At 31.5% G+C, this 20,705-nt stretch overlaps 1 protein-coding gene across 1 annotated transcript; it reads left to right on the top strand.

Annotated features, from left to right (window-relative positions):
- The first annotated feature begins 822 nt into the window (after positions 1 to 822).
- LOC122403040 lies at positions 823 to 20,637 on the top strand. Its single transcript, XM_043406321.1, has 5 exons — positions 823 to 1,091; positions 11,911 to 12,115; positions 13,046 to 13,147; positions 20,160 to 20,285; positions 20,362 to 20,637. The coding sequence occupies exons 2-5, from the start codon at positions 11,947 to 11,949 to the stop codon at positions 20,460 to 20,462; spliced, it is 498 nt and encodes a 165-aa protein (XP_043262256.1). The 5' UTR covers positions 823 to 1,091; positions 11,911 to 11,946; the 3' UTR covers positions 20,463 to 20,637.
- Positions 20,638 to 20,705: the final 68 nt, after the last annotated feature.

Genomic DNA, 20,705 nt, shown 5'->3' with positions numbered 1-20,705 from the left:
CTAAAAAAATAAAGATTCGAAGCATAAACAACAAAAGGAATATAATCAACTTGTAACAACTTAATCTTTGTTAAAAAGAACTATAATTTTTCTATGGATTTTGAGAATTCTTAATTCAGAGATTTTTAAATTAATAACTAAAAAATTAGAGATTTGAAGCATAAACAACAAAAGAAATATAATCAACTTGTTGTAACAAATGAATCTCTTTAAAAAAAATTATAAATTATCTATGGATTCTGAGAGTCGATTTTAAATAAATAACTAAAAAATTAAAGATTCGAAGCATAAACAAAAGAAAAATATAATCGATTTGTAACAAATCAATCTCTTTAAAAAAAATTTAATTTATCTATGGATTCTGAGGGTCGATTTTAAATAAATAACTAAACAATTAGAGATTCGAAGCATAAATAGCAAAAGCAATATAATCAACTTGTTGTAACAAATGAATCTCTTTGAAAAAAATTATAAATTATCTATGGATTCTGTAAATCTCAAAACTAAATAATAAAATATTTCTAATAACGAAATAACTAAAAAATTAAAGATTCAAAGCATAAACAAAACAAAAATATAATCAACTTGTAACAAATCAATCTTTTTAAAAAAAATTATAATTTATCTACGGATTCTAAAAATCAAATACCTAAACAATAAAATATTTTTAACAACGAAATAACTAAAAAATAAAAGATTCGAAGCGGGTTCCAAGCATTTCAGAGCTACTTGTTAGGTGTAGTAGCAGCGCTATAGGACGATGGAGGTGTCCAACGCTTTTCTCAGCCCTCGGTCGACAGTTGCACGCAGTCCGTAGTCTTTGACGGGTCGCTCGTCGTCGAATCCGGCATATACTATACGCATCCACACTTCACACAATTTCGTCAGTGTTTTATAAACAATGGAAAAGTTTCTCAGTGCTTGAACAATATCCCTGGACACTTAAATTATCACGTGTATAAACATGTGTATCCGTGACTCCTTTAACAAGTTTCCAGTCGTTTTACAGTGTACCTGAAACATTTAAAAAGTGATTAGAATTTTATCTGGATTTTTAACCGTGAATCGTTTGTGCAGTAAATAAATTAATGGTAAGATTGTTAATATTATCGTCCACGCGTACAATATTTTGATCATTTTTAATCGACCTAACTGCGCCGTAGAAGATGCACATTCTTAGTTGCATAAAAAAAAGTATATATCTGTACATTATGTACAGATAACTATGATAACTCCGTCGTTAGGTTCTTTTTCGTAATGGGGAGGGAAAAAAGCGATAGTTCGACGAGATCAGAGGTCACAGATATAGACATGCTCCCTTCGAAAACGAGTTCAAATACGAAGATCATTGTGTTCCTTCAATTCTTCATGCACGTTCAAACTAATTTATTCGAGATAAGAGGATGGATGTTTCTCTTACAATTAAAGTGCACGAGAGAAATATTTAATTATGGTCTTTAAGTGAAAAAAAAACGCAGGTGCAATACTTTATTTTCAATTACACCGAGTCAATTAAAAAAAGACTTGTTGATAGTCTTGACTCAGTGTATTTGAACGGAGAAAAGTATTTTCAAATACACTGAATCAATACTATTAACAAGACTTTTTTTTATTGACACAGTGTATTTGAAAATAATTTGTTTAGTTCAAACACACTGAGTCAAGACTATTAACAAGTCTTTTTTTAATTGACGCAATGTATTTGAACTAAAAAAATTATTTTAAAATACACCGAATCAAGACTATTAACAAGTCTTTTTGTAATTGACTCAGTATATTTGAAAATAATTTTTTTAGTTCAAATACACTGAGTCAAGACTATTAACAAGTCTTTTTTTAATTGACTCAGTGTATTTGAAAATAAAGTATTCCACTACACTACTATATTTTCAAATACACTGAGTCAAGGCCATTGACAAGTCTTTTTTTAATTGACTCAGTATATTTGAAAATAATTTTTTTTAGTTCAATTACACTGTGTCACGACTAGTAACAAGTCTTTTTTTAATTGACGCAATATAATTGAACTAAAAAAAATTATTTTCAAATACACTGTATTAGGACTATTAACAAGTCTTTTCGTAATTGACTCAGTGTATTTGAACTAAAAAAAATTATTTCCAAATACACTGAGTCAAGACTATTAGCAAGTCCTTTGTTATTGACTCAGTGTATTTGAAAATAATTTTTTTAGTTCAAATACACTGAGTCAAGACTGTTAACAAATCTTTTTTTAATTGACTCAGTGAATTTGAAAATAAAGTAGTATGGTGGAATACTTTCAGCTGAAATACGACTCAGTGTATTTGAAAATAATTTTTTCAGTTCAAATACACTGAGTCAAGACTGTTAACAAGTCTTTTTTTAATTGACTCAGTGTATTTGAAAATAAAGTATTCCACTATACTACTATATTTTCAAATACACTGAGTCAAGGCCATTGACAAGTCTTTTTTTAATTGACGCAGTATATTTGAAAATAATTTTTTTTAGTTAAAATACACTGTGTCACGACTAGTAACAAGTCTTTTTTTAATTGACGCAATATAATTGAACTAAAAAAAATTATATTCAAATACACTGTATTAGGACTATTAACAAGTCTTTTCGTAATTGACTCAGTGTATTTGAACTAAAAAAAATTATTTTCAAATACACTGAGTCAAGACTATTAGCAAGTCCTTTGTTATTGACTCAGTGTATTTGAAAATAATTTTTTTAGTTCAAATACACTGAGTCAAGACTGTTAACAAATCTTTTTTTAATTGACTCAGTGAATTTGAAAATAAAGTAGTATGGTGGAATACTTTCAGCTGAAATACGACTCAGTGTATTTGAAAATAATTTTTTCAGTTCTTATACACTGAGTCAAGACTGTTAACAAGTCTTTTTTTAATTGACTCAGTGTATTTGAAAATGAAGTATTCAACTATACTACTGTATTTTCAAATACACTGAGTCAAGGCCATTGACAAGTCTTTTTTTAATTGACTCAGTATATTTGAAAATAATTTTTTTTAGTTCAAATACACTGTGTCAAGACTAGTAACAAGTCTTTTTTTAATTGACGCAATATAATTGAACTAAAAAAAATTATTTTCAAATACACTGTATTAGGACTATTAACAAGTCTTTTCGTAATTGACTCAGTGTATTTGAACTAAAAAAAATTATTTTCAAATACACTGAGTCAAGACTATTAGCAAGTCCTTTGTTATTGACTCAGTGCATTTGAAAATAATTTTTTTAGTTCAAATACACTGAGTCAAGACTGTTAACAAATCTTTTTTTAATTGACTCAGTGAATTTGAAAATAAAGTAGTATGGTGGAATACTTTCAGCTGAAATACGACTCAGTGTATTTGAAAATAATTTTTTCAGTTCTTATACACTGAGTCAAGACTGTTAACAAGTCTTTTTTTAATTGACTCAGTGTATTTGAAAATAAAGTATTCCACTACACTACTATATTTTCAAATACACTGAGTCAAGGCCATTGACAAGTCTTTTTTTAATTGACTCAGTATATTTGAAAATAATTTTTTTTAGTTCAAATACACTGTGTCACGACTAGTAACAAGTCTTTTTTTAATTGACGCAATATAATTGAACTAAAAAAAATTATATTCAAATACACTGTATTAGGACTATTAACAAGTCTTTTCGTAATTGGCTCAGTGAATTTGAACTAAAAAAAATTATTTTCAAATACACTGAGTCAAGACTACTAGCAAGTCCTTTGTTATTGACTCAGTGTATTTGAAAATAATTTTTTTAGTTCAAATACACTGAGTCAAGACTGTTAACAAATCTTTTTTTAATTGACTCAGTGAATTTGAAAATAAAGTAGTATGGTGGAATACTTTCAGCTGAAATACGACTCAGTGTATTTGAAAATAATTTTTTTAGTTAAAAACCGTAATTAAATATTCCTTTTGTATAAGTCTTTTGCAAGATTTTTACAAGACTATGAACAAGTCTTTTATTAATTGAGTTAGTGTATTTGAAAATAATTTTATTAGTTAAAAACCGTAATTAAATATTCCTTTTGTAAAAGTTCTTTTCAAAGATTTTTAGCAAAACTATTAGCAAGTCTTTTATATATATATATTAATAACAAGTAAAAATTTGTTAACCACATTGCTTAGAACTCCTATCGATTTATTTCCCCATGAAGTATTTATATGTATACTCTAATGGGGATTACCCCTGCAATAAATTATTATTATCATAAAAATTAAAGCATTGTTTCCTATTAAAGATCAGAGTTACTTACTGTTTCGTGAAACTACCAAAAACAGTATATTTGAAAGGGGACAATTACATAAAAAATATAATTGTTTCGTTGTTACGAACGAAAATAAAAAATGTTATGCTGTGAATAAAAAATTCCACTATATTTAGGAACGTAACGTTTGCTCAGATATTTGTTTTATTATTACGAGGAAGGAGTATTCCAAAAGGAATAAAGATACGCCCACAGTTCATTTAAACGTTCTCTATGACGTTCGTTTCCTTGCAACAAAGTGCCGCACTATAAACTTACAAACATTAATACAGTTTTACAACGAACCTTGACTCTATATCGCTAATATACTAGTCGTTACTGCCCGTAGCTTTATTTAACGTCTATCTCAACCGCCTTGACTTGAAATTTTCCAAATCGAATGCAGGTTTTGCTCCTCAAATTTAACTTTCTGCGAATCAAATTTCTCTAGAAGAATCATTTACTTAAGCTTCTTTAATAAAAATAAAATAAAATTTAAATCTATCGTACATGAATTATTTATTTAATAGCAATTATCAATTCGTTATACAGGGTGTACGGTCAACCCTGGGAAAAATTTTAATGCGGGATTCAAGAGGCCAAAATAAGACGAAAATAAAGAATACCAATTTGTTGATGGAAGCTTCGTTAAAAAGTTATTAACAATTAAATTCAAACATTTCAAATCATTCTGGAAAAATTATTTTCAGTTGTGGGGGTCAATTATAATCATTTTTGGTGAATACACATACCCCCGAAATCCTGAGCATTCTCGAAAAAAAAATTCGAGAAGGTACTGAAATTTTTAGACGAATTTAAAAAATTACAAATCAAACTAAAAAAATTATATTTAGTTACAGGGGCCAATTACAAGCATTTTTGGTGAATAGACATACCCTCGAAATCTTACCCATTTTTGAGCAAAAAATTCTTTACCATAAATCTATTGTAAGACCAGAAAAATCCCCTAAAACTAGTCCAATTTTCAAACGGCCATAACTCTTGCAATAATAAAGGTAGCTTATTGAAATTTTTTCCTGAAACAGAGCCCATGAGTACCTACAAAAGAGTATTAAACAACTTTTCTGTAGAGCGTCAAACAAATTTATTAAAAATGAAAAACAAATTAAGAAAACTTGACAGGGGGTAGTCCCCTTTTCAGCGAAAAATAAATTTCGAATCGTTTTGGAAAAATTATTTTCGGTTGCGGGGGTTAATTACAATAATTTTTGGCCAATAGACATACCCCCGAAATCCTACCCATTTTTGAGAAAGAAAATTCTTTACCAAAAATCTATTGTGAGACCAGAAAAATCCCCTAAAACTAGTCCAATTTTCAAACGGCCATAACTCCTATAATAGCAAAGATATCTTATTGAAATTTTTTCCTGAAACAGAGCCCATGAGTACCTACAAAAGAGTATTAAACAACTTTGCTGTAGAGCGTCAAACAAATTTATTAAAAATGAAAAACAAATTAAGAAAACTTGACAAGGGGTAGTCTCCCTTTTCAGCGAAAAAAAAATTTCGAATCGTTTTGGAAAAATTATTTTCGGTTACAGGGGTCGATTACAATAATTTTTGGCCAATAGACATACCCCCGAAATCCTACCCATTTTTGAGAAAGAAAATTCTTTACCAAAAATCTATTGTGAGACCAGAAAAATCCCCTAAAACTAGTCCAATTTTCAAACGGCCATAACTCCTATAATAGCAAAGATATCTTATTGAAATTTTTTCCTGAAACAGAGCCCATAAGTACCTACAAAAGAGTATTAAACAACTTTGCTGTAGAGCGTCAAACAAATTTATTAAAAATGAAAAACAAATTAAGAAAACTTGACAAGGGGTAGTCTCCCTTTTCAGCGAAAAAAAAATTTCGAATCGTTTTGGAAAAATTATTTTCGGTTACAGGGGTCAATTACAATAATTTTTGGCCAATAGACATACCCTCGAAATCCTACCCATTTTTGAGAAAGAAAATTCTTTACCTAAAATCTATTGTGAGACCAGAAAAATCCCCTAAAACTAGTCCAATTTTCAAACGGCCATAACTCCTATAATAGCAAAGATATCTTATTGAAATTTTTTCCTGAAACAGAGCCCATGAGTATCTACAAAAGAGTATTAAACAACTTTGCTGTAGAGCGTCAAACAAATTTATTAAATATGAAAAACAAATTAAGAAAACTTGACAGGGGGGTAGTCTCCCTTTTCAGCGAAAAAATATTTCGAATCTTTTTGGAAAAATTATTTTCGGTTACAGGGGTCGATTACAATAATTTTTGGCCAATAGACATACCCTCGAAATCCTACCCATTTTTGAGAAAGAAAATTCTTTACCTAAAATCTATTGTGAGACCAGAAAAATCCCCTAAAACTAGTCCAATTTTCAAACGGCCATAACTCCTATAATAGCAAAGATATCTTATTGAAATTTTTTCCTGAAACAGAGCCCATGAGTACCTACAAAAGAGTATTAAACAACTTTTCTGTAGAGCGTCAAACAAATTTATTAAAAATGAAAAACAAATTAAGAAAACTTGACAAGGGGTAGTCTCCCTTTTCAGCGAAAAAAAAATTTCGAATCGTTTTGGAAAAATTATTTTCGGTTACAGGGGTCGATTACAATAATTTTTGGCCAATAGACATACCCTCGAAATCCTACCCATTTTTGAGAAAGAAAATTCTTTACCAAAAATCTGTTGTGAGACCAGAAAAATCCCCTAAAACTAGTCCAATTTTCAAACGGCCATAACTCCTATAATAGCAAAGATATCTTATTGAAATTTTTTCCTGAAACAGAGCCCATGAGTATCTACAAAAGAGTATTAAACAACTTTGCTGTAGAGCGTCAAACAAATTTATTAAATATGAAAAACAAATTAAGAAAACTTGACAGGGGGTAGTCTCCCTTTTCAGCGAAAAAATATTTCGAATCTTTTTGGAAAAATTATTTTCGGTTACAGGGGTCGATTACAATAATTTTTGGCCAATAGACATACCCTCGAAATCCTACCCATTTTTGAGAAAGAAAATTCTTTACCTAAAATCTATTGTGAGACCAGAAAAATCCCCTAAAACTAGTCCAATTTTCAAACGGCCATAACTCCTATAATAGCAAAGATATCTTATTGAAATTTTTTCCTGAAACAGAGCCCATGAGTACCTACAAAAGAGTATTAAACAACTTTTCTGTAGAGCGTCAAACAAATTTATTAAAAATGAAAAACAAATTAAGAAAACTTGACAAGGGGTAGTCTCCCTTTTCAGCGAAAAAAAAATTTCGAATCGTTTTGGAAAAATTATTTTCGGTTACAGGGGTCGATTACAATAATTTTTGGCCAATAGACATACCCTCGAAATCCTACCCATTTTTGAGAAAGAAAATTCTTTACCAAAAATCTGTTGTGAGACCAGAAAAATCCCCTAAAACTAGTCCAATTTTCAAACGGCCATAACTCCTATAATAGCAAAGATATCTTATTGAAATTTTTTCCTGAAACAGAGCCCATGAGTACCTACAAAAGAGTATTAAACAACTTTTCTGTAGAAGGTCAAACAAATTTATTAAAAATGAAAAACAAATTAAGAAAAATCAACAGGGGGTAGTCCCCTTTTTTAGCGAAAAAAAACTTTCGAATTGTTTTAGAAAAATTATTATCGGTTACAGGGGTCAATTACAATAATTTTTGGCCAATAGACATACCCCCGAAATCCTACCCATTTTCTAGAAAAAAATTCAGTACGGCCAAAACTTTAAACGTTAATAACTTTTTAACAAAGCCTCGATCAACAAATTAGTATTCTTGATTTTCGTCTTATTTTGGCCTCTAAAATCCCCCATTAAAATTTTCCCCAGAATTCATAATTATAGAAGTATAATACTTCTTATGTAATAATTAATAATAATACTGCTCCTGTAATAAAAATAAAATTAAATGTAAATCTATCGTTAAAATATTCCAAATACACGAATTACTTATTTAATAGCAATTACCAATTCGTTACACATGGAATTCCTAATTATACAAGTATAACACGAAAAGAAGATCACTGTTGAGTTTAAAGTGGGAAACTTGTAACATCTTAAACAACTTTAAATCTAGTACAGTAGTATTTTTCATCCAGCCTGGAAAAGAAGCCAAAATTATGATCCAGGAAAGGAGGATACGAGTAACAGGAAGATATTCCACGACATTTTCAAAAAATTAAACATCCGTGTTTCGCGTACGAGGCCCTTAATTGGACTTAATTACTGATCATCCGTCTTTGTCGTCGGGCTATGAGTCACTACGAATGTAACTTACAGAAGTTACTCTATTTTTCCTCCATTACATTCTCCTTACTCTTCACATTTGTCTTTCATTTTTACAAGTACTCTAAACAGGTGAAACATTATTGTTTACCTTATTGGTCACGAAAATAAATAAACTACCTGCGTAGTGTTTAATTTGTAAACAAACTGAAGATGAAAGCTTCTCAAATTACGATAGTTGAACAAATTCTGGGATATTAACACTAGAACTACCGACAATTACAGTGTGCTTATTTGTACCAGAGAAATTAAATCAATAAATATGTAAAGAAATGTATAATACAATGCTAATAAATGTTTATTCATTCCTTTATAGAAAATTATGGTAAATTTTTATAAACTCGGCAGAGTAAATTTTTTACAAGTTTTATTAGAAATTGTGAATGGATCATTTTGACTGTTTTGGTGGTTCTAGTGTTAAAGTAAAGATATTTTAATGTTATATGAATCGAATGATTGAAATACAGTATGTTAAACACGCTGTTAAATTCGCAGTATTTTAAACAATTATTGTTATTATCGGAAATGAAAGGAAAACATAGAAGTTTAGGAAATGGAACGCTGAATTTTTAGATAATGAAGCAAAACAGGCGAACTCGACGTGTATGGCAGGAGTAGGGAGAGATGAATCATTCCTGAAATCGAATGAATTGTGCGATCGATATCAGAAACTTTCGTATTCGAGGTGGCCGTGGATTTTCCGTGCATTTTGCTCAGCCTGCGCAGTCTGCGACACTAAAACAAAAGTAATTGTTATTTAACGTTTACACTTTGAAAAATATGTTACAAATAAATGGTAAAGGATTTGGTAACAGAGCAGCTTATTCAAGACTCACCTTGGATGACGATGATAAGGCAATCGTTATCGTTTAGAAGGCACTATCCTGTTAGCATTCTTATCCCATAATCTTGCATACACTTCCGGTCGCGACAATCATTATACTATGCGTAAGAAATAAGTCTGCGTAAATAAAAAAAAAAAAAGGGTATAGAACCTTTAACAATAAGGTAAAATTCAAGTTAGGTGACACGGAATGCTAAAAAAATATCTTCTAGTTTTTTACTGTTTTTATACAGTTTTTTTTAATAAAATATCAAAACGTAAAGTATGTACAGTGACTCACAGCAAAAATCGTCCATGGTGGTTGAGTGTATACAGAGTGTTAGGCCAAGCCTGGGAAAAAATTTAATGGAAGATTCTAGAGGCCAATATAAGACGAAAATCAAGAATATCAATTTCTTGACTGAGGCTTCGTTAAAAAGTTATTAAAAAATTAAATTAAAATATTTCAGATCATTCTGGAAAAATTATTTTCGGTTGCGGGGGTCAATTGTAATAATTTTTGGTCATTACACATATAACCGAAATCCAACTCAGTTTCGAGAAAAAAATTAGAGTAGGTACAGAAACTTTTAGACGAAATTAAAAAATTTGAAATCATATTAACAAAATTATATTTAGTTACAGAGGTCAATTGCAAGCATTTTTGGTAAATAGACATAACCCCGAAATCCTACGCACATTTGAAAAAAAAATTCTTTACCGAAAATATAAGGTTAGGTTACCCTGAAACTTCATGCATTTATTTAAAACATCATAACGCCTGAACGGATTGGACGATTTTAATGTTTCAAAAGTCAAACAACTCGTATTTTGGTGAAGAATATGTAGAAATTATAAAGATATTTGAAAAGTTGTTCATTAACCCCGTAAAGTGAGAAAAACCTCCCCTAAAACTGGTCCAATTTTTAAACGTCCATAACTCCAACAGTAGTGAATATATTTGAATGAAATTTTTTTCTGAAGTTGAGCCCATGAGTACCTATAGAAAAGTATTACACAACTTTTCTGTAGGTCGCCAAATAAAATTATTAAAAATCGAAAACTAATTGTTAAGATAAATCAACGAGGTGCCTAAATTTTTCGACGAAATTGAAAAGTTTCAAAACACTCTGGAAAAATTATTTTCAGTTGCGGGGGTCAATTGCAATAATTTTTAGTAAATAGACATAACCCCGAAATCCTACGCACATTTGAAAAAAAAATTCTTTACCGAAAATATAAGGTTAGGTTACCCTGAAACTTCATGCATTTATTGAAAACATCATATCTCTTGAACGGATTGGACGATTTTAATGTTTCAAAAGGCAAACAACTCGTATTTTGGTGAGGAATATGAAGAAATTCTAAAAATATTTGAAAACTTGTTCATTAACCCCGTAAAGTGAGAAAAACCCCCCCTAAACCTGGTCCAATTTTTAAACGTCCATAACTCCTACAGTTGTGAATATATTTCATTGAAATTTTTTTCTAAAGTAGAGCCCATAGATACCCACAAAAAAGTGTTAGACAACTTTTCCGTAGAGCGTCAAACAAATTTATTAAACATGAAAAATAAATTTAAAAAAAAAATCGACAGGTGATGAAATTTTTTGGCAAAATTATTAAATTTCAAATAATTCTAAAAAAAATATTTTTAGCTAGGGAGTCAATTACAATCATTTTTGGTGATTAGATTTACCTTCGAAATCCTATGCATTTTCGAGAAAAAAATTCCAGTAGGTGGCGAAATTTTTCGTCGGAATTAAAAAGTTTTGAATCATTCTGAAAAAATTATATTTAATTGCAGGGGTCAATTACAATCATTTTTGGTGATTAGATATACCTTCAAAATCCTATGCATTTTCGAGAAAAAAATTCCTTACCGAAAATCTAATTAGGTGCCTAAATTTTTTGGTAAAAAAGTAAATTTCAAATCATTCTGGAAAAATTATTTTCAGTTGCGGGGGTCGATTGCAATAATTTTTGGTCAATAGACACACACCCGAAATCCTACTCAGTTTCGAGAAAAAAATTCATTACCGAAGACATAATGTCTGATCAGGCATATTCTATTTCGAAAAAAGAAAATTTTAAATCGTTCTAAAAAACTATTTTCGCATACGGAGGTATATGTATTCACCAAAAATGATTGCAATTAACCCCCACAACCGAAAATAATTTTCCCAGAACGATTTGAAATTTTTGAATTTAATTGTCAATAACTTTAGGCCAAAATAAGTCGAAAATCAAGAATACCAATTTGTTGATGGAGGCTTCGTTAAAAAGTTATTAACGTTTAAAGTTAAAGTGTGCAGCGCGCGCGGTTCCCGTCTCACATGCGCAACTTTAAATGTTAATAACTTTTCAACGAAGCCTCAATCAACAAATTGTTATTCTTGATTTTCGTCTTATTTTGGCCTCCGGAATCCCCCGTTAAAATTTTTCCCAGGTATGATACTAAAATTTAATAATTTTTCAAAATGCTTGTTTCTGGTTTCAAAGCATCGGTTTTGAAGATGTCGAAGGAGAGGCCTTAGCATGAGCCACACTGCCGCACTACGAATCCTGATACTGATCCTGATCCTGGGCGATCTCGACTCGGTCACGGTGGTAAATCATCATCACCCGGACGACGAATATTTTCTGGAGCATCAGGTTCTCTACGAGGATGCGATCAACGAGGCGAAAAAGCTGGAAGTTTATCCCGGTAGAAAAGTAACAGATTACATCCTAGATACTAAAAGCGTTACCTCTTGTTCGACTTCATTCTACGTCTGGTCTATAAAGCATCTCCACGGAGCAGAGAGAATCTATTTATCTTGCCTTCCAAGAATAACTCCTCTTTGATCCGTTTAAACGGATACTTTGGGCCACATCCTCCCACGAATTAATTTTGCGAACTTTTTACCTCGATAGAAACTTTTTCCCCCCCCCTCCACTTGGGCTCCGCGAGCCGCGAACAATGAAACGCTTCGTTCTTGACACGGTTGTTGCTTAAAAATTATCGAGCAACAGAAACGATCGTTTATTTTCCAAACGTAACGTAGACAAGAAATAGGAGCCAAGGTTGCCTTCTTTGTCCGCGACTTTAAACCAACCAGCTTTCAGTTCAATCGTTCGCAACGATCCAGCGACGCCATTTACAACAATTCAATTTTATTTTATAATCATTTTTAAATTTTATCGATTGTTCGAAATCTACTCCTAACCTAACACCTAAGTAACATTTTGATCTCTGTTTGGTTTAATTAAAATATAAAATATACAAAAAAATACAATTATATTAGAATAAAACAATGTCTGATTTCTATATCACTTCAATTATTATTTTAGTTGGCTAAAATTCCCGTTAGAGTCGACGATTTTCAAACAACAGATTTTTTTTTTTTTTAAATAAACTTCGCCTTGGTTTCCAACAGATTGACAAGAATAACGATTTCAAAACAATTGCATAAAGCCTCAAGACACTGATTAACGTGAATCATACTTGATATTCGATTCAATGCGATATTCTCGTGTTTTGTTAACGGCAAATTAAATTCGAGATAATGAGCCATAATTGTTAATCGTCCAACAAGAATAATACACGCAGAGACCTTTAATTTATTCAAAGGTAACGCATGTTGGAATTTTTCAGGTCCCATTGTAGGATGCAAGCCTTGTACGAGTTCAGAAATGAGGTATTGCAAGGATGGAAGTGTCATAAACGATCATTGCTGCTGCGACGGCAATTTTAACAGTAAGTATAATTTACAGCAAAATTAAATGATTATTATACGATCTAATTAAAAATATAACGTCTGTGAATAATATTTATAACACACTGAGCTAGTTAGAGCTAGTTGTTGCTAAATTTTTTGCAATATTAGCGATCGTCCTTCGTTTATTTACGTATAAAAATCGGGTGGAAAGCGACAATCGCGTGTGGGGAATTCGTGCGTGAAGAATTGACCGCGCTGAAGGCTCGATTGTGCAACTCTTTTGTGGAAATTTGTGCCTGCAATTCGTACAACGGAGTAATAACATCGCGTAATCTGAATCGCAAAACGTAACGAAGATTACTTAATCGTTGATGATCTGTTGCGCTACGATCAAACTTGTCCGGACGAGGCACAAGAGATACCATGCAACGATAAAATAAACAATTGTGCTTGAGGTCTTTAAAAAATAATAGACATTCGTATGGAATCTTTTGTACAATTTGTTTCGACAAAGATTTCATCGTTCTATACTTGTTGCTTCTGTTTAACACTAGATTTACGGTCATTGATCGCACCGTATATTTATTGATAACTTTTATATTGACGATTACCTTACAATACGATTTTTTTTTTAATTAGAATGTGTATTCGTGCCATTGCATCAATTAAATTCAACACAAGTTGTTAAAAAATAATATTTACGCGATTTGCAATTTTAAATATGGCATCAAACATCCGTCAAATTGACGGGTTCCGTAAATCTAGTGTTGAGGCGAAATCTATCTTAATAATGTAGTAAGTAGTTAATAAATAATAATGTAGTAAGTAGTTAATAAATAACTATGCTCGAAGAAAAATGTCGAGTAAAATGCTTGACGTCTGTAACAAAAAATAAGACATTGGTATGGAGTCTTTTGTACATTTTGTTTCAACAAAGCTTTCATCGTTGTGTACTTGTTGCTTCCGTTTGAGGCGACATCTATCTTTCAACAACGCACCTACATTTTGTTTCAACTAAGGTTTCATCGTTGTATACTTGTTGCTTCCGTTTGAGGCGACATCTAGCTTCTAACTACGCCCAAAGAGAAATGTCGAGTAAAATGCTTGAGGTCTGTAAAAAAAAAAATAAGTCATTAGTATGGAATCTTTTGTACATTTTGTTTCGACAAAGGTTTCATCGTTGTATACTTGTTGCTTCCGTTTGAGGCGACATCTAGCTTCTAACTACGCCCAAAGAGAAATGTCGAGTAAAATGCTTGAAGCTTATAAAAAAAAGATATTCGTATGGAATCTTTTGTATATTTTGTTTTGACGAAGCTTTCACCGTTGCATACTTGTTGCTTCCGATTAAGGCGACATCTATCTTTTAACAACGCACCTACATTTTGTTTCAACGAAGCTTTCATCGTTGTATACTTGTTGCTTCCGTTTAAGGCGACATCTATGTATAAAATGTCGAGTAAATTTAAATGATTGAAGTCTGAAAAAAAAACGTTCGTATGAAATCTTTTGTAAATAAATTTCAATAAGAAATATCAAAGTTAAAATCAAAAATCAGTAATCAATAATCAAAGGAAATAAATTTCAATAGAGTTTGTGAATTTTAACAACATTACGAAAATAAGTACTGAAACAGATTTGAGGTTATGTAGCTTACAATGGTCTATAATCAAAATTTTACTTCTGCAGAATATTATACGGTTTTCATCTAGCAGTGAATATGTTAACAACGCTTGAAGAAAAATGTCGAGTAAACTTAAAAGCTTCAAGTCTGTAAAAAGAAAAAAAAAAGACATTCGTATGGAATCTTTTGTATATTTTGTTTTGACGAAGCTTTCATCGTTGTATACTTGTTGCTTCCGTTTGAGGCGACATCTATCTTTTAACAACGCACCTACATTTTGTTTCAACGAAGCTTTCATCGTTGTATACTTGTTGCTTCCGTTTAAGGCGACATCTATGTATAAAATGTCGAGTAAATTTAAATGATTGAAGTCTGAAAAAAAAACGTTCGTATGAAATCTTTTGTAAATAAATTTCAATAAGAAATATCAAAGTTAAAATCAAAAATCAGTAATCAATAATCAAAGGAAATAAATTTCAATAGAGTTTGTGAATTTTAACAACATTACGAAAATAAGTACTGAAACAGATTTGAGGTTATGTAGCTTACAATGGTCTATAATCAAAATTTTACTTCTGCAGAATATTATACGGTTTTCATCTAGCAGTGAATATGTTAACAACGCTTGAAGAAAAATGTCGAGTAAACTTAAAAGCTTCAAGTCTGTAAAAAGAAAAAAAAAAGACATTCGTATGGAATCTTTTGTATATTTTGTTTTGACGAAGCTTTCATCGTTGTATACTTGTTGCTTCCGTTTGAGGCGACATCTATCTTTTAACAACGCACCTACATTTTGTTTCAACGAAGCTTTCATCGTTGTATACTTGTTGCTTCCGTTTAAGGCGACATCTATGTATAAAATGTCGAGTAAATTTAAATGATTGAAGTCTGAAAAAAAAACGTTCGTATGAAATCTTTTGTAAATAAATTTCAATAAGAAATATCAAAGTTAAAATCAAAAATCAGTAATCAATAATCAAAGGAAATAAATTTCAATAGAGTTTGTGAATTTTAACAACATTACGAAAATAAGTACTGAAACAGATTTGAGGTTATGTAGCTTACAATGGTCTATAATCAAAATTTTACTTCTGCAGAATATTATACGGTTTTCATCTAGCAGTGAATATGTTAACAACGCTTGAAGAAAAATGTCGAGTAAACTTAAAAGCTTCAAGTCTGTAAAAAGAAAAAAAAAAGACATTCGTATGGAATCTTTTGTATATTTTGTTTTGACGAAGCTTTCATCGTTGTATACTTGTTGCTTCCGTTTGAGGCGACATCTATCTCTTAACAACGCACCTACATTTTGTTTCAACGAAGCTTTCATCGTTGTATACTTGTTGCTTTCGTTTAAGGCGACTTCTATGTATAAAATGTCGAGTAAATTTAAATGATTGAAGTCTGAAAAAAAAACGTTCGTATGAAATCTTTTGTAAATAAATTTCAATAAGAAATATCAAAGTTAAAATTAAAAATCAGTAATCAATAATCAAAGGAAATAAATTTCAATAGAGTTTGTGAATTTTAACAACATTACGAAAATAAGTACTGAAACAGATTTGAGGTTATGTAGCTTACAATGGTCTATAATCAAAATTTTACTTCTGCAGAATATTATACGGTTTTCATCTAGCAGTGAATATGTTAACAACGCTTGAAGAAAAATGTCGAGTAAACTTAAAAGCTTCAAGTCTGTAAAAAGAAAAAAAAAAGACATTCGTATGGAATCTTTTGTATATTTTGTTTTGACGAAGCTTTCATCGTTGTATACTTGTTGCTTCCGTTTGAGGCGACATCTATCTTTTAACAACGCACCTACATTTTGTTTCAACGAAGCTTTCATCGTTGTATACTTGTTGCTTCCGTTTAAGGCGACATCTATGTATAAAATGTCGAGTAAATTTAAATGATTGAAGTCTGAAAAAAAAACGTTCGTATGAAATCTTTTGTAAATAAATTTCAATAAGAAATATCAAAGTTAAAATCAAAAATCAGTAATCAATAATCAAAGGAAATAAATTTCAATAGAGTTTGTGAATTTTAACAACATTACGAAAATAAGTACTGAAACAGATTTGAGGTTATGTAGCTTACAATGGTCTATAATCAAAATTTTACTTCTGCAGAATATTATACGGTTTTCATCTAGCAGTGAATATGTTAACAACGCTTGAAGAAAAATGTCGAGTAAACTTAAAAGCTTCAAGTCTGTAAAAAGAAAAAAAAAAGACATTCGTATGGAATCTTTTGTATATTTTGTTTTGACGAAGCTTTCATCGTTGTATACTTGTTGCTTCCGTTTGAGGCGACATCTATCTCTTAACAACGCACCTACATTTTGTTTCAACGAAGCTTTCATCGTTGTATACTTGTTGCTTTCGTTTAAGGCGACTTCTATGTATAAAATGTCGAGTAAATTTAAATGATTGAAGTCTGAAAAAAAAACGTTCGTATGAAATCTTTTGTAAATAAATTTCAATAAGAAATATCAAAGTTAAAATTAAAAATCAGTAATCAATAATCAAAGGAAATAAATTTCAATAGAGTTTGTGAATTTTAACAACATTACGAAAATAAGTACTGAAACAGATTTGAGGTTATGTAGCTTACAATGGTCTATAATCAAAATTTTACTTCTGCAGAATATTATACGGTTTTCATCTAGCAGTGAATATGTTAACAACGCTTGAAGAAAAATGTCGAGTAAACTTAAAAGCTTCAAGTCTGTAAAAAGAAAAAAAAAAGACATTCGTATGGAATCTTTTGTATATTTTGTTTTGACGAAGCTTTCATCGTTGTATACTTGTTGCTTCCGTTTGAGGCGACATCTATCTTTTAACAACGCACCTACATTTTGTTTCAACGAAGCTTTCATCGTTGTATATTTGTTGCTTCCGTTTAAGGCGACATCTAGCTTCTAACTACGCCCAAAGAGAAATGTCGAGTAAAATGCTTGAAGCCTATAAAAAAAAGATATTCGTATGGAATCTTTTGTATATTTTGTTTTGACGAAGCTTTCATCGTTGTATACTTGTTGCTTCCGTTTGAGGCGACATCTATCTTTTAACAACGCACCTACATTTTGTTTCAACGAAGCTTTCATCGTTGTATATTTGTTGCTTCCGTTTAAGGCGACATCTAGCTTTTAACTACGCCCAAAGAGAAATGTCAAGTAAAATGCTTAAAGTCTGTAAAAAAAAAGACATTGGTATGAAGTCTTTTGTACATTTTGTTTCGACAAAGTTTTCATCGTTGTATAGTTGTTGCTTCCGTTTGAGGCGACATCTATCTTTTAACAATGCACCTACATCTTGTTTCGACAAAGGTTTCATCGTTGTATATTTGTTGCTTCCGCTTAAGGCGACATCTAGCTTGTAACTACGCCCAAGGAGAAATGTCGAGTAAAATGCTTGAAGTCTATATAAAAAAAATAAGACATTGGTATGGAATCTTTTGTATATTTTGTTTTGACGAAGCTTTCATCGTTGCATACTTGTTGCTTCCGTTTAAGGCGACATCTATCTTGTAACAATTCTCGAAGAAAAATGTCGAGTAAATTTAAAAGCTTCAAATCTTTAAAAAGAGCGGACATTCGTATGGAATCTTTTGTACATTTTGTTTCTACAAAGCTTTCATCATTGTATACTTGTTGCTTCCGTTTAAGGCGACATCTATCTTGTAACAATTCTCGAAAAAAAATGTCGAGTAAATTTAAATGCCTGAAGTCTGAAAAAAAAACATTCGTGTGTGATCTTTTGTAAATGAATTTCAATAGGAACTATCAAAATTAAAATCAATAATCAAAGGGAATAAATTTCAATAGAGTTTGTTAATTTTAGCAACATTACTGAAACAAATTTGAGGTTATGTAGCTTACAATGGTCTGAAATCAAAATTTTACTTTTGCAGAATATTATACGGTTTTCATCTAGCAGTACATATGTTAACAACGCTTGAAGAAAAAAAAAACAATACATTTGTATGGAATCTTTTGTATATCTTGTTTCAACAAAGTTTTCATCATTGCATACTTGTTGCTTCCGTTTAACCTCTTCAGGGACGATTTTTTTTTTCTTTTTTTGGGTCTATTTATTATTGACAGTAACTATAACTATAAAATCAAAAAACTAACACACATATGTGGCCGAGGGCGTGAAGAGATTAAGGTGACATCTATTTTGTAACTACTTGAAAAATGCTTCAAGTCTATAAAAAAAAAAGACATTGGTATGGACTCTTCTGTACACTTTGTTTCAACAAGGAAAATGTCGAGTTTATTGGTTGCTTAGCTTCGCGTATAGCTAAACGAAAGGACAATCACCTGTTCAGAAAATCATCGTTCGTCGTAACGATCCATCCTTGTCTTTCGCGCGTGTGCTGATGTCCAACCACAGGGTGGTTATACCGGGTGACTCACGCCATACGATTGGCACAGCCGTTAACACGGATACTTGGTTATTCTGCGCGCTCTTCGTCCGAGCTCTTTACTGGGACTATAGGCCAACGACCTCTAACACCGTTTGCTCGAATTTGTAATTAGCATAGCTTCTCGTGACCTTGGTTTTAAGTAGCGGACGAACAACGTTTAATTATTTCATTAGATCTACTGGAATTGTTTCACGCATACTTATCGACCTTTCATAGCGCAATTGACACGATACTACGATAGCAGCCTTTGCAACGCGTCCTGCTGCAGCATACAAACCAGCAATCTAACTGAACGGAATATAAAACGTTCAACTATTAAAAATGCGGGTGAAAAAAATACTCAAATAATTTTCTATATATATCATTAATAATTTTTTATGCTGATTAAAAAACTCCATCGAACGATACGATCAAAATTAGATTAATAAATGTTAAGAATGTTGTGAGAAATGCGCAAAAGGAACGGCTGAGCGAGTCTGGAATGTAAGCGACTGCGCATGAGCGGGGTGAGGGATATATAAAGCCGGGTGCACGTGGCGCGAAGGGCGTATTAGCGAGGTGCGTTGCACACGAGGGCTGTAAGCTGCGTTATATACCTTAACAATAGTCTATTTCATAAACTATAAACCTTAACATAAATAACATCGCATTCAGTTTGTTCATCGTTCGATTTCGGTCTTACGACATTTTGTTTTATCTCTAACCGTTTTAGAGATATAGCTCTTCCAAATTGCGTAAAACACTCTGTACGTCATCATAGGCACAAGTTTATAAGCTCCAAGGCCAGCATCCGTCAAATTAATTGTGTCTTGATCAAGATAACTGTGTAGAGACTATTTCCCAAGCTACAATATTTCTAACCTAATCAGTAACCCAATAGTTGACGAGATGTTGTCAATTAAACGAAATTAGATCGAAATCTAAGTACAGATATATGCATATCTTTCAAAACGTGTAAAATCGTAATTCATACATTCATTAGCCTATTGTTTTAGAGGTATTTCCCTTCATCGAGCACACTTGTCGCGTGGGACCGGAAGAATGCAAAGTGCAGGCTGGAGACTGTGCTGAATACACAAGGTTACGAGAATGTTGCTGTCATTCCTACTTAGCTTCTCTCTGTAACTATCGTTTTATGTTTTAATTGCACGTAAGTGTACACGTGTCAATTAGTAATTGTCTTATAATTTTTTTCAGGGAAATATTTAGCAAATGACGCCTGGTCATTTGTGAATACGAATCTTACAAAGTTCCTGGCGGTATTGATGGTGCTCAGGTTATTCTTACGGCCGACTTAACAAGCACGCATTAAATATATACTATTTTGTTGTACACATCGAATTATTTTAATAAATTATTTTTCCATCATTATATTTCACGCTACGATCGAAATAATTACTCCTATTTTTAGACGCTTTTTGTACTTTTCTACGGGGTTGAAAGCGTAGCCATTACGCGATACGATTTGTCAGAGCTCGAATACCCTTGCGAGTTCTGATACGTGTTTGCAATAAATGTATCGTAAAAACGATATACCGTTG

This window comes from Colletes gigas, unplaced genomic scaffold (genome assembly GCF_013123115.1).
Source record: "Colletes gigas isolate AHSC1104 unplaced genomic scaffold, ASM1312311v1 Colletes_gigas_Sc00043, whole genome shotgun sequence".
NCBI classification, from domain to species: Eukaryota; Metazoa; Arthropoda; class Insecta; order Hymenoptera; family Colletidae; genus Colletes; species Colletes gigas.
This window is presented reverse-complemented; position numbering and strand designations above follow the sequence as displayed.

Coding starts and splice junctions, on each gene's coding strand:
- LOC122403040 (XM_043406321.1), top strand. CDS start 11,947: ATGAGCCACACTGCCGCACTACGAATCCTGATACTGATCCTGATCCTG. Junction 12,116..13,045: donor AAAGCTGGAAGTTTATCCCG/GTAGAAAAGTAA, acceptor GGAATTTTTCAG/GTCCCATTGTAGGATGCAAG. Junction 13,148..20,159: donor CTGCGACGGCAATTTTAACA/GTAAGTATAATT, acceptor CTATTGTTTTAG/AGGTATTTCCCTTCATCGAG.